The sequence below is a fragment of the Amblyraja radiata genome, chromosome 22 (genome assembly GCF_010909765.2).
Source record: "Amblyraja radiata isolate CabotCenter1 chromosome 22, sAmbRad1.1.pri, whole genome shotgun sequence".
NCBI lineage: Eukaryota > Metazoa > Chordata > Chondrichthyes > Rajiformes > Rajidae > Amblyraja > Amblyraja radiata.
The window spans coordinates 37309768-37330272 of NC_045977.1; the positions used below are offsets into that span (position 1 = coordinate 37309768).

At 43.7% G+C, this 20505-nt stretch overlaps 1 protein-coding gene across 2 annotated transcripts in view; it reads right to left on the reverse strand.

Annotated features, from left to right (window-relative positions):
* LOC116985943 overlaps window positions 1-20505 on the reverse strand; it is a 261983-nt gene that overhangs the window by 87346 nt on the left and 154132 nt on the right. Inside the window, exons 98-108 of one of the 2 annotated variants that reach the window (XM_033041072.1) lie at window positions 17849-18027; window positions 16309-16455; window positions 15120-15247; window positions 12927-13060; window positions 11962-12056; window positions 10338-10485; window positions 6214-6233; window positions 5963-5984; window positions 5247-5274; window positions 4069-4150; window positions 3240-3407 (exon numbers count right to left, since the gene is read on the reverse strand). The exons of the other annotated variant lie outside the window; for it this stretch is intronic. Coding sequence (XP_032896963.1) covers window positions 3240-3407; window positions 4069-4150; window positions 5247-5274; window positions 5963-5984; window positions 6214-6233; window positions 10338-10485; window positions 11962-12056; window positions 12927-13060; window positions 15120-15247; window positions 16309-16455; window positions 17849-18027 — 1151 coding nt within the window. The remainder of the gene's footprint in view (window positions 1-3239; window positions 3408-4068; window positions 4151-5246; window positions 5275-5962; window positions 5985-6213; window positions 6234-10337; window positions 10486-11961; window positions 12057-12926; window positions 13061-15119; window positions 15248-16308; window positions 16456-17848; window positions 18028-20505) is intronic. 2 annotated transcript variants of the gene reach the window in all.

Genomic DNA, 20505 nt, shown 5'->3' on the forward strand with positions numbered 1-20505 from the left:
ACATTGATATGGACGCTCCCTGACTTACATAAGGGTTACATCCTGCGGACCCTTGTGTAAGTCAGATGTTATGCAAGTCAGTAATGGAAGCGCTACTGTGCACTTGTGAATTTACTATACGATGTGGAGACCACAGTGGGAGTTCTGAAGTGAGGACTACGGGGAGAGCTCCGTGCTGAGGCCGTGGGGGACCTCGTTGCTGGCAATGCGGGGAGGTGGGAGTTCCGTGCTGGAGACCACGGGGGAGTTCCAAGATTGAGACCATAATAATAATAATAATAATAAATTTTATTTATGGGCGCCTTTCAAGAGTCTCAAGGACACCTTACAAAAATTGAGCATGTAGAGGAAAAACATGTAAGGGGAATGAAATAAATAGTAGAGACATGACTAGTACACAAAGTAAAGACCGAATTCAATACAAAACACAGTATGAGGCAATTAATGCACAGATGAAAAGGGACGGGGACGTGGGGCTAAGGATAGGCAGAGGTGAAGAGATGGGTCTTGAGGCGGGACTGGAAGATGGTGAGGGACACGGAATTGCGGATCAGTTGGGGGAGGGAGTTCCAGAGCCTGGGAGCTGCCCTGGAGAAGGCTCTGTCCCCAAAACTGCGGAGGTTGGACTTGTGGATGGAGAGGAGACCGGCTGATGTGGATCTGAGGGACCGTGAGGGTTGGTAGGGGGAGAGGAGGTCAGTGAGATATGGGGGGGGCCAGATGGTGGAGGGCTTTGTAGGTGAGGACCAGGATTTTGTAGGTGATCCGGTGGGAGATGGGAAGCCAGTGAAGTTTTTTGAGGACTGGAGTGATGTGATGCCAGGATTTGGTGTGGGTGATAAGTCGGGCGGCTGCGTTCTGGACCAGTTGGAGTCGGTTGATGTAGGTGGAGCTGATGCCAAGGAGAAGTGAGTTGCAATAGTCCAGTCTGGAGGAGATGAAGGCATGGATGAGTCTTTCAGCAGCAGGCGGTGTGAGAGAAGGTCTGAGTTTGGCGATGTTGCGGAGATGAAAGAAGGAGGTTTTAATGACATGGCGGATGTGAGGCTCAAGGGAGAGGGTGGAATCAAAGATCAAGCCAAGGTTGCGGACCTGGGGAGATGGGGAGACAGTGGTGCCGTCGATGGTGAGAGTGGGGTTATTGATTTTGCTGAGTGTGGCTTTGGAGCCTATGAGGAGGAATTCTGTCTTATCGCTGTTGAGTTTGAGGAAATTATGTTGCATCCAGGTTTTTATAGCTGACAAACAGGTGTTGATATGGGAGAGGGGGGGTTGTGGGGGGATTTGGTGCCAAGGTAAATCTGGGTGTCATCAGCGTAACAGTGGAAGTCCAGATTGAAGTGGCGGAGTATCTGACCAAGGGGGAGGATGTAGATGATGAAGAGGAGGGGGCCGAGTACGGAGCCTTGGGGAACGCCTTGAGTGACTGCGGCTGTAGCAGAGGTGTGGTTGTGGAGAGAGATGAAGTGGGATCTGTTGGAAAGGTAGGAACGGAGCCAGCTGAGTGCAGAGCCTTCAATGCCGAGGTCTTTGAGTCTGGTGAGCAGGATGTTATGGTTCACTGTATCGAAGGCTGCGCTCAGGTCGAGGAGGATGAGGATGTTGAGGGAACCAGTGTCAGCAGAGGTGAGGAGGTCGTTGAGGACTTTGAGGAGAGCAGTTTCTGTGCTATGGAGGGGGCGAAAGCCAGATTGGAGGGGTTCAAGTAGGTTATACGCAAGGAGGTGGGAATGAAGTTGCGACGCAACGATACGCTCCAGGGTTTTTGAAAGAAAGGGGAGGTTTGAGATTGGGCGGTAGTTATTGAGAGAGGAGGGATCAAGACCAGGTTTCTTTAAGATTGGTGTAACGGCAGCAGTTTTGAAAGCGGAGGGGACAATTCCTTGGGACAATGAGGAGTTGAAGAGATTAGTGAGGTAGGGGCAGAGAACGGGGAGGCAGGACTTCAACAGGGGAGTGGGGAGAGGGTCGAGGGAGCAGGTAGTGGGTTTGGAAGAGCTGATGAGTTTGGAGATTTCAATAGGGGTTACCAGGTCAAACTGGGAGAGGAAGCAGTGTGGAGGAGGGGTAAGGAGGTCAGGGGAGATTTTGAAAGGAGGGGCCTTGGTAGGTGGTGGAGTAGATGCTGGGGAGTCGGGTACAGGGGATAAAGATTGATAGATGGTGCTGATTTTATCAGCGAAAAAGTGGAGGAATGAGTTGCAGAGATCCGGAGTAGAGGTAGGGCGAGTGTTGGCTCGAGGCTTGAGGAGGTTGCCCACTGTGGAGAAGAGGGTTCTGTGGTTTAGGCAGGGATCGGTGAATATGGAGGAGAGGTAGGCAGATTTTGCAGCAATGAGGGCATCTTTGTAGTCAGTGAGGTGGAGTTTGTAAGCTTCAAGGTGGACTGTGAGAGATGATTTCTTTATAAGTCGTTCGAGTTGGCGACCAGTCTGTTTCAGTTTACGAAGTGCAGGTGTGTACCAGGGTGAGGATGTGTTGCAAGTTACGGTTCTTGTTTTGAGGGGGGCCAGAGTGTTGAGGGAGGTAGACAAGGTGGAGTTGAGATGGTTTGTGAGATCATCAGGTGAGATGGGGGTTGAGTCCAGGGGGAGAGTGGTGGAGAGCAGGTCAGAGAGATGGTGGGAATCAATGGATTTTAGATTACAGAAGGTGATTTCTCGGAGGACGCGGAGGCGAGGTGTCGGAGAAGGGATGGTGAACCGTATAAGCTTATGATCAGAGAGGGGGAAGAGGCAAGGATGGAGGTCGAGTACCGGTTGATTTGTGGAGCAGACCAGGTCAAGGATGTGACCTTTGTCATGGGTGGGAAAGGTGACGTGCTGAGTGAGAGCTCCGAGGTGGAGACCATGGTGGGAGCTCCGAGGTGGAGACCACGAGGGAGCTCCGTGTTGAGACCACGGGGGGGGGGGGGGAGGGGGAGGGGGGAGAAGCTCTGTGGAGACCACAGTGGGAACATCCGAGATGCACAAATGGGAAATAAAGTGGTGGGATTAAAGCATTGCTTACGTGAGTGCGTGTTTACGTGAGTCCCCTATAACGCAAGTCGGGGAGTTCCATTTATTAGAGAACTAATAATTAGAGAATTCCTGTGTTAAGTCAAAAGTACTTTCTGGCTGTGCCTTGGGATGGGATGTTATGAAGTTGCTGCACTACTTTATAACTCTTTTAACATTTCCTACAAAAAATATTTTTTCTATGTTGTCCCTATGAGATGATTCTGTGTAGTAATTAATTACCTTGTTGTTGAAATTGTCCAGTGCCTCAGTCAGCAAGGTTCTGTTAAGTTTCCGAATAAAAATGGTCAGTGCAGATTCATCTGATCTGTTCAATGGTTTTGGACCAACGAAACAATAAATGACACCAGCTAAATCGTCACTGCTTAAACTGGAGACAAGTAGATCAGCCTGAAAAGGAATCCATTTGCAAAGACATTTGTTAATTTGCGGCATTCCTTTATTCTGATGTAAAATTTTGGCAAATGACTCAATTCCTTGATTAGATTGTGCAATATGTTTACATTAAGTTTGTTAAAATGTTAAAATGTAGGTTTAGGTTTATAATTATCATGTGTACCAAGGTGCAGTGAGAAGTTTTGTTTTGCAATGCTATCTAAATAGATCAGATAATACCATACATAAATACAATCAAGCCAAACTCAAGAACAATAGGTAGAGCAAAGGGGAAGATGGGGAGTACAGAATATATTTCTTAGCATTGTAGCACATCAGTTCCTTAGGCAAAGTCCATTGTCCGTAATGGGGTGGATGTGAATCATACAGTATCCTAGCTTATGGAATGATCTTTAAGAAGCCTGTTAACAGAGGGGAAGAAGCTGTTCCTGAGTCTGGTGGTGCATGCTTTCAAGCTTCTGTACTTTCTGCTGGATGAAACAAGGAGGAATAACTGGGGTGGGACAATACTTTGATGATGTTGGCCACTTTTCTGAGGCAATATGAAGTGTAGATGGAGTCAAAGGTGGGAAATCTGGTTCGTGTGATGGACTGGGTGTACCTACAACTCTCTCTGTCACTATTCTTGTGTGAAAATCTCCTTTAAGATGCTCACCTTAGCGCATGCATAGTCTGTAATGCTGAAGTTGCAAAGTTGGGTCACGTTAACATCAAGCAGGAACGTATTCAAAGCCGAACTGCAGAGAGAGAAATGCATTGGGGTTATGTGTAAGAAGGAACTGCAGATGCTGGTTTAAACTAAAAATAGACACAAAATGCTGGAGTACCCCAGCGGGCCAGGCAGCATCTCTGGAGAGAAGGAATGGGTGACGTTTCAGGTTGAGATCCCTCTTCATCTCAGAACCGAAACATCACCCATTCCTTCTCTCCATTCCTGCTGCCTGTCCCGCTGAGTTACTCCAGCATTTTGTGTCTACCTGCATAGGTTATTGCGAGGAACAATTTCCATCAGCTGACTTTGGATTTTTGGAAACTTGGATTGTTTTCTTTGGAATGCCAGAGGCTGAGGGGAGACCTGATAGAAGTACATAAAGTGTTGAGAGGCATAGACAGGGTAGACAGTCAGGACCTTTCTCCCAGGATGGAAATGTCATAGACTCGAGGACATGGTTGTAAAATGAGAGGAGCAAAGATTAATGGAGATGTGGGTTTTTTTTAAAACACAGTCGGCATGGGTGTCTGGAACGTGCTGCCAGGGGTGGTGGTGGAAGCAGATACGTCAGTGGCTTTTAGGAGAAGTTTAGATAGACGTAGATATGCAGGGAATGGAGGGATATGGATAATATGCAGCAGAGACGATTAGTTTATCTCAGCATTGTGTTCTGCACAGGCAATGTGGGCCGAGTGACCTGTTCGTGACCTGTACTGTTCTATGTTCTATGATTTACATCACAGACGACTTGATGTTAATAAAACCTGTGATTTAAGATTTCTCGCAGTCTTTCACACAAAGGGTGGCTGGAATGAGCTGCCGGAGGAGGTAGTTGAGGCCGGGACTACTGTAACCTGTAAGAAACATTGGCCAGATACATGGGTAGGACAGGTTTGGAGGAATATGGGCCAGACATGTGGGACGAGTGCAGATGGTCAGCGTGGGCAAGTTGGGCTGAAGGGCCTGTTTCCACACTGTATGACTATGATTTCTAAATAATATGCACTAAATATTGAGTATCATTTATTTCAAGAGAAACCACTCACAAACACATTGATAGAGTCAGTGAAATTGGGACTCACATGAAGCAAGTCAAGAGATAATTTTTCTTAAAGACTTACCTGTCTATTGCTGCACACAGGGTAGTTTCTGTTTGAGAATTAAAAACATAAGCATAATTATTATACACAAATTAAAATCAAGTCAAATCTGTAGTAAGGAAGACAAATTCAATGCTAGCATTTATATCAAGAGGATTGTAATACAAAAACAGAGATGTAATGCTAAGGCTCTATAATGTGCTGGTCAGGCCACATTTTGAGTACCTGAACAAATTTGGGCCCCTTATCTGAGGAAGGATGTGCTGGCTCTGTAGAGGGTCCAGAGGAGGTTTACAAGACTGGGGCTGTACTCACTGGAGTTTAGAAGGTTGAGGGGGGACCTCATTGAAACTTACAGAGTAATGAAAAGCATAGATAGAGTGGGTGTGGAAAGGATGTTTCCACTGTTGGGATAGTCTAAGACCAGAGGTCATAGCCTCAGAATTAAAATGTACTCTTTTAGAAAGGAGGTGAGGACTAACTTCTTTAGTCAGAGCGTAGTTAATCTGTGGAACTCATTGCCACAGGCTGTGGAGGCTGTCAGTGGATATTTTTAAGGCAGAGATAGACACATTCTTGATTAGAACGGGTGTCTAGGGTTATGGGGTGAAGGCAGGAAAATGGGATTAGGAGGCAGAGATCAGCCATGATTGAATGGTGGAGTAGACTCCTATAACTTTGAACATGAAAATACTAGAATGGGTGAAGTTGTAAAACAATGTAGAAAATACACTTACCATTAACCATAGCATTACCTGGCTAAGGAATAGAAAGTAAGATAAGTATTTGAGACCAAAGCATCTTACATTTACACAATAGAGGTAACTGGTAAATATTATTGGAAGTTATGAACAAATATTAAATTAATATTTTTTTCTTAATCCTCACAAATTTAAAAATAACAGGTATGTAGATAAGAGCTACAACTATAAAACTCAATACAAAATTAAGTTAAGACAATTGACATTCTGAAAAAAAAGTATCTTACTCTGTCATCAACTTGAGGTACTGAAAAGAAAAAGAAAACAATGTTAAAAGGTGTTCCGGATTTCATTTTGAGAAACATAATTAAATCACATCATTATGATAAATGACACTCACAATTATCCAAAACTGGAAACATCCTAAAATATTACATATAGTTTAGTTTAGAGATACAATGTGGAAACAGGCTCTTCGGCCCACCTAGTCCACACTGACCACCTATCAAGGGTATACTTGGGTATACAAATATTCAAGGGTATACCTCCATCGAAAAGACAGTTAGGTGGGCAGAGGGGTTGGGGTAGCTCTGTTGGTGAGGAATGGAATTCAGTCCCTTGCAAGGGGTGACATTGAAACAGGAGATGTGGAGTCAATATGGATAGAACTAAGGAATTGTAAGGATAAAAAGACCCAGTGGGACTTATCTCCTGGTCCCCAAACAATAGCCTGGATATAGGGTGCAAGTTGAATCAGGAGTTAAAATTGGCATGTCGTAAAGGTGATGCTACGGTTGTTATGGGAGATTTCAACATGCAGGTAGACTGGGAAAATAAGGTTCGCATTGGACTCCAAGAAAGGGAGTTTGGGGAGTGCCTCCGTGATGGATTCTTAGAGCAGCTTATATTGGAGCCTACCAGGGAGAAGGCAATTCTGGATTTAGTAATGAACCGGATTTGACAAGGGAACTTGAGGTTAATGAGCCATTAGGAGGTAATGACCATTTGTAATCAACAATTTGAGTGAGAAGGCTAAATCGGAGATGTCAGTGTCACAGTTGAACAAAGGGGACTATGGAGCCATGAGACAGGAGATGGCCGAAGTTGACTGGAAATATATCCTAGCAGGGATGACAGTGGAACAACAATGGCAGGTATTTATGGGAATAAAACAGAAGGTGCAGAATCAGTTCATTCCAAAGAGGAAGAAAGATTCCAAGGGGAGTAAGGGGCAACCGTGGCTGACAAGGGACATCAGGGACAGTATAAAAATAAAAGAGAAGTACAACATAGCAAAGATGAGCGGGAAGCAAGAGGATTGGGTAATGTTTAAAGAGCAACAGAAGATAACTAAAAAGGCAATACGGGGAGTAAAGATGAGGTATGAAGGTAAGCTAGCCATGAATAGAAAGCAGGATAGTAAAAGCTTCTTTAGGTATGTGAAGAGGAAAACATTAGTTAAGACTAAAGTTGAGCCCTTGAAGACTGAAAAAGGTGAATTTATCGTGGGGAACAAGGAAATGGTAGATGAGTTGAACAGGTACTTTGAATCTGTCTTCACTAAAGAGGACACAAACAATCTTCCTGATGTACTAGTAGCCAGAGGATCTGGGGTACCGGAGGAACTGAAGGAAATCCACATTAGGCAGGAAATGGTGTTGGGTAGACTGATGGGACTGAAGGCTGATAAATCCCCAAGGCCTGATGGTCTGCATCCCAGGGTACTTAAGGAAGTGGCTCTAGAAATCGTGGACGCATTGGTGATCATTTTCCAATGTTCTATAGATTTAGGATCAGTTCCTGTGGATTGGAGGGTAGCTAAAGTTATCCCACTTTTTAAGAAATGCAGGAGAGCGAAAACAGGAAATTATAGACCAGTTAGTCTGACATCGATGGTGGGGAAGATGCCCGAGTCAATCATAAAAGATTAAATAGCGGCACATTTGGATAGCAGTAACAGGATCGGTCCGAGTCAGCATGGATTTACGAAGGGTAATCATGCTTAACTAATCTTCTGGAATTTTTTGAGGATGTAACTAGGAAAATGGACAAGGGAGAGCCAATGGATGTAGTGTACCTGGACTTTCAGAAAGCATTGGATAAGGTCCCACATAGGAGATTAGTGGGAAAAATTAGGGCATATGGTATTGGAGGTAGAGTGCTGACATGTATAGAAAATTGGTTGGCAGACAGGAAACAAAGAGTAGGGATTAACGGGTCCCTTTCAGAATGGCAGGCAGTGACTGGTGGGGTACCGCACAGCTCGGTGCTGGGACAGCAGCTATTTACAATATACATCAATGATTTAGATGAAGGAATTCAAAGTAACATTAACAAATTTGCAGATGACACAAAGCTGGGTGGCAGTGTGAACTGTGAGGAGGATGCTATGAGAATGCAGGGTGACTTGGACAGGTTGGGTGAGTGGGCAGATGCATGGCAGATGCAGTTTAATGTTGATAAATGCGTGGTTATCCACTTTGGTAGCAAAAACAGAAAGTCACATTATTATCTAAATGGTGTCAAGTTGGGAAAAGGGGAAATACAACGGGATCTGGGGGTCCTTGTTCATCAGTCAATGAAAGTAAGCATGCAGGTACAGCAGGCAGTGAAGAAAGCGAATGGCATGTTGGCCTTCATAACAAGAGGAGTTGAGTATAGGAGCAAAGAGGTCCTTCTGCAGTTGTAGAGAGCCCTTGTGAGACCACACCTGGAGTATTGTGTGCAGTTTTGGTCCCCTAATTTGAGGAAGGACATTCTTGCTATTGAGGGAGTGCAGCGTAGGCGTACAAGGTTAATTCCCGGGATGGCGGGACTGTCATATGCTGAGAGAATGGAGCGGCTGGGTTTGTATACTCTGGAATTTAGAAGAATGAGAGGGGATCTTATTGGAACATATAAGATTATAAAGGGTTTGGACACGCTAGAGGCAGGAAACAAGTTCCCGATGTTGGGGGAGTCCAGAACCAGGGGCTACAGTTTAAGAATAAGGGGTAAGCCATTTAGAACGGAGACGAGGAAACACTTTTTTACAGATAGAGTTGTGAGTCTGGAATTCTCTGCCTCAGAGGGCGGTGGAGGCCGATTCTCTGGATACTTTGAAGAGAGAGCTAGATAGGGCTCTTAAAGTTAGCGGAGTCAGGAGATATGGGTAGAAGACAGGAATGGGGTACTGATTGGGGATGATCAGCCATGAATAGCGGTGCTAGCTCGAAGGGCCAAATGGCCCACTCCTGCACCTTTTGTCTATTGTCTTTCCCTGCACACTAACACTAACCTACACACAGGAAGGACTTTTTTTTACAATTTATCAAAGCCAGTTAACCTAGAAACTTGTACGTCTTTGGAGTGTGGGAAGAAACCAGAACACCAGGAGGAAATCCACTCAGTTCACGGAGAGAACGTACAAACTCTGTACAGACAGAATAGAACCAGGTTTTATGACAATGTGAAGCAGCAACTCTACCACTGCGCCATTTGTTTTGATAAGATCACCTAAATTCTGCAACACAATGGGTCTATACCTGAAGTTTGATATGTATTATTCCATATAACGACGGGTTAAAATAATGTAATTTGGCCTGTTAAGTATTCATCCCAACCCTAATGGTATTGGGCATCTATAGCTCGTATGCCATTAATGATCAAAATGTGCAAGTTGCACAAAATGGCAACACAGCCAAAACGACACAACTTTTACCCAGGGTCGGGAAATTAAGAACACAAGAACATATGTTTAAATGAAGAGAGGTCAAATTTAATACAAACCCGAGGAGAGATTTTTTTCATGCAAAAGAGGGTGGGTTTATGGAACGAGCTGCCAGAGGAATTAGTTGAAGCAGATACTAAGACAGTATTTAAAAGTCACTTTTACAGGTACATGGACAGTAAAGATGGTCCTTTGCAGGGATTGGGCCAAACGCGGAAAAATGGGACTAGCTTAGATAGGCTCGGCATGGATGTGTTGGGCCTAAGGGCCTGTTTCAAACTGTATGACAATGACTATTAACTATCTTTAGACTTTTAGAGATAATGCATGGAAACCAAACCTTCGGCCCATCACGTTCAGCGATCACCCCGCACACTGGCACTATCCTACACACTAGGGACAATTTACAATGTTTATCAAAGCCAATTAACCTTCAAACCTGTATGTCTTTGGAGTGTTGGAGGAAACCGGAGCACCCATGTGGATACATGGAAAATATATAAACTCCATATAGACAGCACCCATTGTGAGGAATGAACTCATGATTCTGGTGCTTTAAGGCAGTAACTCTACCGCTGCGCCACCGTGCCACCCTTATTTCATCAGATGGAATTTTGTTGAAACTTAATGAAGGTTTTGAAATTTGACTGATAGTGAACAGTGTAATTTTAAGTTTAGGCAAGAAACTATCTGATGTGTTACCTGGAATACCTCCTGCCAGCCCAAGTTTCCTCACTTCAGATTCGGGGTGTGAAGCCACCCAAACCATCACCACTGTTTCGTTCACTCCGCTTTGCAGAGTTGGAAGGTAAACTCCAAGTAAATTGATCAGAGTATCAGCACTCAGTTTCTGAAAGCAAATAAGCATTTAATGAATGGCCACAACCAAAAGGACTTTGCATCTTATCGAGACATTGATTTTATATGGCTGAATGGATGAAGATCAAAGTGGAGACACAACGAACTGTAGATGCTGGAATTTTGGGCAAAACACACTTTGCTGCACTGATTAGCTGTGCAGCAAATTGCCAGCAACTCAATAACACAGTGTACTGTCTTTCCATTGACTGGTTGGCACACAACAAAAGCTTTTCACTGTACCTCGGTACATGTGACAATAAACTAAGATGGCAACTCAAGTCGTCTTGAGTGATGCACTGTGAGTTCCATTGAATTGCTGGCAATTCACTGCAAAGCAAGATTATGCAGAAACAGTGCTGGAGGAACTTGGCGGGTCAGGCAGCCTCTGTGGAGGGAAATGGATAGGTGAGGTTTCGTGTCTGGACTCTTCTTCATACTGATTGTGTGATGAATGTGCAGATTGGGATTTGTTATTTTGGATTTGAACAAGCTATAGAGGTTGCAATATTTATGGGTCCCTTAACAGGTACTCTATCTGAAGAAGGGTCTCAACCTGAAACATCACCTATTCACCTATCTCACCTATTCCTTTACTCCAGAGATGCTGCCACTGAGTTACTCTGGCTTTTTGTGACTCTTTCTAAGAAAAGGTTCATGAGTTACCTAATGCAAAGGGTGAAGACCAGATGGCATACAATTTCCTACCCTTGAGAACCATGAAGTCTAAGTCTCTATATTTGAGGCAGAGATCAATAGGGTTAAAGTGAGAGGGGAAAGATTTAATGGGAACATCGGGACATTTTTTTCAGGGTGGTAGATAAATGGAATGAGCTGGCAGAGGGCGGAGCTGAGGCAGGGACTATAAGAGCATTTAAAAGGCATTTGGACAGGTTTAGAAAGATATGGGCTAAAAATGGGCAGGTAGGATGAGTATAGCTGGGACATCTTGATTGGCATGGGCTAGTTGGGCAGAAATGCCCGTTTCCTTGCTGTGTGGCACCATGACTCTAATAGGTCTTTAGATTTTAGGGCAAAGAAGGGATCTGAAGTGAATGCAAAAAAAGTAGCTCTGAGGTGAAAGATCTGCTGGATGTTATTGAATATTGGTGTAGGCTTATGCTATGTAGAAAGGACGCTGGTTTACACTGAAGATAGACACAATATGCCAGAGTAACTCAGCGGTTCATGCAGCATCTCTGGAGAAAAATAATAGGTGACGTTTTGGGTCAGTCTGAAGAAAGGTCTCGTCCCAAAACGTCACCTATTCCTTTTCTCCAGAGATGCTCTGCCTGACCCGCTGAATTACTCTGGCATTCTGTCTATTTTAGGCTTAAGTTATGCTCAATCAAGAAAATTATTGATAAATCAGAGAGTTGACTTAATAAACAGAGATTGAAATATGAAGTTATAAAACTGTAACCATGACAATGATAATGTATTAAGGACACAGGTAGTCTGTAAGCACCTTGACTTCCTCAGGATCCAACCCTCGGAAGGTGGCGAAGTCCATGTTAACGCTGTTATTTGCCAGGAACCTCAGATCATCAGCTCGGGCACCACCTGAAGAAGAGAGAAACATTTTCTAGCTGCACGGACAGACTTGGGCAAAGACAGGAAACTATATGTTAACGGAGGTGGAGGGAAGAGTAAAGTAGAATGCTAGGAAGACACAAAATGCTAGAGTATCTCAGCAGGCCAGTCAGCATTGGTGGAGAAAAAGGATAGGTGACCTTTCGGGTCGAGACCCTTCGTCAGACTGAAAGTCAGGGAGGGGGATACTAGAGGTATGGGACGGTACAGAACAAGGCAGAGAAAAAGATGGAGCCCACAATGGTCCATTGTTGACTGGGAACCATGTGATAATGAAGGAATACAAACGGTGAAATTGGCAAGATGATTAGGGTGGAGGGATGGAGAGGGCATGCAAGCGTTACTGGAACTTTGAAGGGTTTGAAGGATTTGACTTTGAAGGGTTTACTTTGAAGGGTTTACTGAAGGGTTACATAAGGAACACGTATTTTTAAGGTAATTGACACAAGGAACTGCAGATGCTGGTTTACAAATAATGACACAGAGTGCTGGAGTAACTCATCGGGTTAGGCAGCATCTCGGGGGGTCAAAGAGCAGGAAAGCGTGAACTCAGTGGGGCGAAGAACCTGTTTCCATTTAATAATGGATCTAAACTGATTAAAGAATGAATTACAGAGGGGTAGCCATGGGAGAAGGTCACACAGAATTCCCATGGGAAGGAGAAGAATTTCCTTAGATTAGGAGATTTTGTCGTGGAGCAGTAAAATGGAGGCACAAGGAACGTTTTCCATCCATGTGACACACATGTTTATTAATGGAGCACACCGTCACATTTTTGTCACAAAAAATGTGCAAAATTACAAATAATTATGCATATAAAACAAAAACGTTTTAACCTACCAACATATGGCCTCATCAGCTGAAAGAAGGGTATTGGGTCACGTCTTTGGGGTCTCAGAGTGGTGAAGGCCAAGTCATAAAGTAAACGTTTCTTTTGCTGTGAACATGTAGAGAGCTCCAATGCTCCAGCATCCCTGTGGAGAGAAGGCACAAGTGAGTCTTGCTGAGTGACTCAATGGTTCAATAGTTCCTTTCATACCACTTTACAAATGACAGCCCCGCCAACAGTCTGTCCATTTTTTTTAGTGTTTGTTAAAAGTTTGTTTTAATGTTCTCCAGTTTTATGTTGGGGGAGTGGAAGGGGGTCGGGGAAACCTTTTTTTCAGGTTCTTACCTTGCCAGAGATGCGATTACTTTCTGGATCACATTCTCCGGTCGCTCTGCGGCCTATCACTGATAGAGCTGGAGGCCTCCTTGGACTGACATTGGTCTCCACCGCGGGCGCGGACTTAACATCGGAGTTGATGCCTTGCCTGGGATCGCTCCAATCGCGGCCTGCGGACTTTACATCGGGAGCTCGCGGGAGTCTTAGGAGAGGCCGTGGATGTCGGGAGCGCCAACAAACACAGAGAGACTCAACAAGCCCCAACAAGGGGTTTGATTGTCCGGCACGGGGGAGCTGACATCCCCTCGATGTAGGAGTTGATCGCCCCGATGCGGAGGGCCCGCTGCCGACTACTGGAGTCAAGATCGTTCCGTCAACGGACGGCTCGAGGTCCCAAGGGCAGGAGAACAATGGGCAGAGATTGAACTTTATTTTGCCTTCCATCACAGTGAGGAGTGCGGAGGAGGCACTGTGATGGATGTTTATGTTAAAATGTATTTTGTGTGTTCCGTTGCTTTTTATTTGTATGACTGACTCGGAAAATGAAATTCCCCGTATGTTGCAAAACATACTTGGCTAATAAAGTATTATTGTGATTATGATTGTGATTCTTAGCAAGTATTGCAAGATAGTGAAATTCTTTTTTTTGCATACAGTTTAATTTAGTTTAGAGATACAGCATGGAAACAGGCCCTTCGGCCCACCGTGTCCATGTCGACCAGCGATCTTCGCACACTAACACTATCCTATACACACCAGGGGCAATTTACAATTTTACCAAAGTCAATTAACTTACAAACCTGTACATCTTTGGAATGTGGGAGGAAACCGAGCACCGGAGAAAATCCACGCAGAGAACTCCATACCGTCAGTACCCGTAGTCAAGATCGAACACAGGTCTCTGGCGCTGTAAAGCAGCAACTCTACCACTGCACCACCGTGCCACCCATACGGATCAGTAGGATTAATGCCATACATAAGTACACTCCCAGTTAAGTACATAATGCACAGATACAGCCCTCTGAATCCATATGCAAGATGCCAGGTTTTGGTGCCATTTCCAAAGTTCCAGGTCCAGCTGACCATAAAGACTTGTTGCAGCCATCTCCTCCATCGCCAGCGAAACATTGTCCCTCTCCTTGCCCACCCAATGCATATATAAGGAGAAAGGCTTGCAGAAATAAATTAGAATTGTAGTTATGAGAGTCGTTCCTCTTCATGGTGGCGAAAAGTGGAATAATTAAAAATGACAGGATTCATAGAGCTATACATCACGGAAACAGCCCCTTGGCCCCAACTCATCCACGACAAACAAGTTGCCCAACCAAGCTAGCCACACATGTCTACACTGACCCATACAAACCCCTGCTGCGATGTTTGGTGGACTGTGTGGGGTGGGAGGGCCCGTTGCTCCTCCCGTGCAGCAGGTGGCGCTGCACAGGATAAAGGGAGATGTCTTGTATATAATTTATCCTGTGTGTGTGTGTGTGTACGTGTGTGTGTGTACGTGTGCGTGTGTGTGTGTACGTGTGCGTGTGTGGCTGTGTGTGCGTGTGTACGTGCGTGTGTGTGTCTGTGTGTGTGTGTGTGAGAGAGTGTGTGTGAGTGTGCAGTCAGATTATGTGCGTGCAGCCATTTTTGAGTTGTCTTGGTGCCAGCATTGAAGTAATGTAATAAAGACTTCTGTTATACCTTGAAGACTCTCAAGTACTTGTGCAGACCTAGAAGACGAACACAAAAGCTGCAAACCTTTCCCACCCATGATGCAACATTCATTGCTGCATTTTTACTTGCACGAGTTGCTATTTAGACCAAGTCTTGTTCAGATGGCATTATCAGAAAACATAATTTAAAAATGTGATACTTACGTCAAGTTTGAAATGGTCTTCAGTTGTTCTTGGTCCAAAAAGCACAAATTGATTCCACCAATGCCTTTCAAAGATACTGCATTTAGATTACCGTCTAACTGGAGAAATCTTGCAATAATGGATCTAACCTGTTTGATGAATATTTGGAGAGCACTGTTAGTTTAGTTTACAGTAGTTTAGTTTAGAGATACAGAGTGGAAACAGGTCCTTTGGCCCACTAGTTCTATGTTGTCCTACTTTCGCATCCCACACACCAGGGGCAATTTACAGAAGCCAATTAACCTGCAATCTTGTAAGTCTTTGGAAAGTAGGAACACCCAGAGAAAACCCACAGAATTACAGGGAGAATGGAGAAACTGCACAGACAGCACCTGTAATCAGGATTGAACCCAGATCTCTGGCACTGTGAAGCAGCAGCTCTACTGCTGTGCTAATGTGCCGCCCACTAGTTTACTCATTGTCAAATAGAAATAATTAGCATGATCTTTGATGTTTGTTCCTGACATTTCTGAAATATTAAATAAAAAAATGTTTAGGATGGAATTATTCTTTTTAAAATATCCATTGGTAAATGGCCCTCATTAGCTCGTATTGATTGTACCCCACGTACCATTTTGTGCACATTTTCTCACTACTATTTAGCCCATTCCCAGTAACCATAAACTCTACCTTATTGCAAGGAGCTGGTTGGAAATCAGTTTCAACTAACAATGTAGATAGACACAAAATACTGGAGTAACTCAGCGGGACAGGCAGCGTCTTGGCCCGAAACGTCACTCATTCCTTCTATTAAGGAATGAGTGACGTTTCGGGCCAAGACCCTTCTTCAGACTAATAGTCAGGAGGAAGGGAAACAAGAGATATAGACAGTGATGTATAGAGATATAGAACAATTGAATGAAAGATATGCAAAAAAGTGATGATGATAAAGGAAACAGGCCATTGTTAGCTGTGTTCTTAGGTCTCCACCCGAAACGTCACCCATTCCATCTCCTGAGATGCAGCCTGACCCGCTGAGTTGCTGATGTGCCAATCTTTGGTGTAAACCAGCATCTGCAGTTCCTTCCTACACATTTCTACTAGCAATGTCCCAAGTATGTCACATTTTGGTAAGCTAGCTCCCAGATTACATCACCCTATGTCTGTAGATAGCAAAATGTTTGCGTTTATATTTTCCTGGTTTTCATACCATTGTGTTTTCCAGCGGCTGATTCATTAATGCGCCAAGTGTCTCCACTCGAGTGATATTCCAGCTGCTGACTTCGGCTGCAGTAAATACAATGGAGATATTGCCCAACAGTTGTAGCTGGTTTTCTGGGAGTCCATTACGATAGATCTATTTCAGAAAAAGTAAGATAATAAAATAGTCATTTCTTAAGTCGAGGTACTCTCATTAATGATTTATTTAGTCGCCTCAATTACTTGATCCTCTATCCTTAATTAGCCCAACATCCAAATTATACTTCAGCCTTGAATATGTATCATGAATCAGCAAACACAGCTCTCTGGGATTGAAGGAGAAATAAGGATGCACATCCTTGGTGTATAAAATCATGAGAGAAATAGATCGGGCAGACACACAGCGTCTCTTGCCCAGAGTAGGTGAATCGAGGACCAGAAGGCATAGGTTTAATGTGAGGGGGAAAAGATTTTATAGGGATCTGAAGGGTAACTTTTCACATGAAGGGTGGTGGGTGTATGGAACAAGCTGCCAGAGGAAGTAGTTGAGGCTGGGACTATTCCAGCGTTTAAGAAACAATTAAGACAGTTACATGTAGAGGACAGATTTAGAGGTATATGGGCCAAAGGCAGGCAGGTGGTACTAGTGTAGCTAGGACATGTTGGCTGGTGTGGGTCAAAGGGCCTGTTACCATGCTGTATGGCTCTATCACTCCATCAAGCTTGAATGGGCAAACATTTATTATGAGAAACATCTGGTCTCCCCGCAACCTCCAGCATTCCAGAGAAAATAATCCAAGTCTGATCCGTCCACCCCCAAATCTATGCACCAATGACAATTAAAGCTCTGTCCTCTAGCCTTTGACGTTTTGTATTGTAATTTTTGATATATTTTCAATATATTTATTAAAGTTCATAAAGTTCAAAAATCAGCCACAAATGTGCCATAGAAAGTATTTTACCGGGGTGCATCACGGTTTGGGAACAGCTCCATCCAAGACCTTATGAAACTGTCGAGAATTGTGAACATTGCCTAGACCATCACATAAATCAACCTCATTTCTGTTGACTCCATTTATACCTCATGCTGCCTCCGCATAATCAAGGACGAATCGCACTCCCTCTTCTCAACTCTCCCATCGGACAAAAGGTATAGAAGTGTGAAAATACACCCCATCAGATTCATGGACAGTTACTTCCCAGCTGTTGTTAGGCAACTGAACCATCCTACCATCAAGGCAACTCAGGCATTCCTGAGCTACTATGTATCTGCTTCATTGGAAACACTCAGACTACCTCTGATCATACTTTACTGGTTTTACCTTGCACTAAACATTATTCCCTTTACCATGTATCTGTACACAGTGGATGGCTCGATTGTAATCCTATATTATGTTTTTCACTGACCAGTTCGCACGCAAAAAACACTTTTCACTGTAGCTCGGTACAGGTGACAAAAAACTAAACTCAACTAGTAAATTTGCTGTGAAGCAATGTCTTGAAGCTGTGAAAGGCATTGCAAAAATCGCATTTGTACAACGCCTACTCACTTGCAGTAGTCTCTTTTTCAGCACTTTCAGCTGTGTTTGATCAAAGGCAAGAGATCCCAGTTGGAGAACATTATCTTTCAGCACAGCATCACTCAAACAAAGGTCCAACTGGGCTGCATCGTAGATTGCAGGCGTCAGGTCATTGATGTCCTCAGGAGCTATCACTCCCTCTGTACAGGCTGCAAATACAAACCTCTGTTAGGAATATTTAATAATTTAATATTTCCGTTTGGCTGAAACAGAAATGCAATTAATCAGCCTTGACCTGTGAAGTTTACGTTTCCTGAATTGGAGAGGCATCTTATTTCACACAAAGGGAGATGGGTGTATGCAGTATAGTGCCAGAAGAGGTAGCTGAGGCAAGTACCATTACAACATTTAAGAAACATTTGGACAGGTACGTGGATAGGATATGTTTCGATGGCTATGGGCCAAACGCAGGCTGGTAGGGCTAGTGTAGTTGAGATATGTGAGCAAGTAAGGCCGAAGGGTTTGTTTCCATGCTGCATGACTATTTGACTATATTTAGTTGAATTTAATTTTTACAGCAGTCATGGTGTAAATTGATCATCGTCTGCAAATCATAGTTAGGAACACCAGCATAGTAACAGATTAGTTGTACGAACATATCACTCGTATGGTAGCATACTCATATGTATCAGCATGTAAACATAAAACAAGGTAGTTTGTAACTTTGTCGTCACCCTTTACGTGGTGACTCTTTGCATGCCTAGGTGTGCAAAACAAAGCATCACAGTGACTTGTCACATGTGACAATAAAAATATCTAATATATATATGAATATAGAAACATATATACACACACACACACACATATATAGTACATACACTTGTACACTAATATTTGTACACTTGTACTGATTACATACTTGCATTGTTCGATCTTCCTCGCAAATTGAACTGTTTTATCAATGTCACAACCTCGCCAGCAGGTCTCAATCTTTTGACCATCTTGATCAATCTAGGCAGAGCTTCAAAAAGGACAGACTGCGTGGAGAAGAACAGGAAAAGCTGAAGAGTTTCATCAAACAACTAAATGCACAATACCCCTGAATTGCCAGTGGAAAATGAAAATATTATTTAAAAAACACATTGTACAAATGAACCAATCCATTCCACCAATATCCCAGTATCAGTTTGCACCTCCATTAGTGACCACATTGGTATGCAGGGACAAGGCTTTTCCAAGTCTAATTTTATATAATTTAGAAGAATGGAACTGCAGATGCTGGTTTACATCGAAGACGGGTCTTGACCCAAATCGCCATCCATTGCTTCTCTCCAGAGATGCTGCCTGTCCCGCTCAGTTACTAGCACTTTGTGTGTATCTTCATATAATTTATGGTATAACCTATTTCTTGGTGCCTGTGTTCTAACTCTGTAGGGTCTGCTGGATCTTATACGACAATATATTCTTATGGAATCAGTCTGAAGAAGGGTCCCGACCCCAAAAAAAACATATCCATATTTTCCAGAGATGCTGCTTAACCTGCTGAGGTCCTCCATCACATAGAAACATAGAAAATAGGTGCAGGAGTAGGCCATTCGGCCCTTCGAGCCTGCACCGCCATTCAATATGATCATGGCTGTTCATTCAGCTCAGTATCCTGTACCTGCCTTCTCTCCATACCCTCTGATCCCTTTAGCCACAAGGGTCACATCTAACTCCCTCTTAAATATAGCCAATGAACTGGCCTCAACTACCTTCTGTGGCAGAGAATTCCACAGATTCACCACTCTCTGTGTAAAAAATGTTTTTTCTCATCTCGGTCCTAAAAGGCTTCCCCCTTATCCTTAAACTGTGACCCCTTGTTCTGGACTTGCCCAACATCGGGAATAATCTTCCTGCATCTAGCCTGTCCAAACCCTTAAGAATTTTGTAAGTTTCAATAAGATCCTCCCTCAATCTTCTAAATTCTAGTTTTTTTTCTGTAAACTGGCATCTGCAGTTCCTTGTTTCTATTTCCTTTTGGTTGTATTTTCTCACCTGAACGTCATGTGATAATGCATTTCACTGTCTATTTACTCTCTCCATTTTATTCTGCTTCTCCGGATATTTGTTACAATATATATTAGCAATTCTATGTCCCAGGTTTGCAGAATAACATTAAGAAGAAATTCTGGTTAGAAATACGTCAACGTGCATATCATGTGGTGACAACAAAGTACAAGACTGCTTGATCTAAATTGTTACAATCAACCAAGTACAAAAGTGGCTAGTTTTGGGTGGCACAGTGGTAGAGTTGCTGCCTTACAGCTCCATAGGCCCTGGTTCAATCCTGACTGCCCGTGCTGTCTGTAGTGAGTTTGTACGTTCTCCCTGTGGGTTTTCTCCAGGAGCTCCAGTTTCCTCCAAAGACTTACAGGTTTGTAGATTAATTGGCTGTGGTAAAATTGTCCCTAGTGTGTAGGATCGTGTTAGTGTACAGGGAGATGGCTGGTCGGCGCAGACGAACTTGAGGAGATGATAAATGTGGGGATGTGAATTAGATTGTGAGGGTGATCTGAAGATTGGGTTGTTTTAGGAGATTACAGTAGGATAATGAGCTCAGGGTAGTGGCTGAGAAGAAGATCAGGAGGATAGAAAGAAGAAACAGGGGTCATGCAGAGAAGGCAGGAGATTGGGGTTAGGAGGGA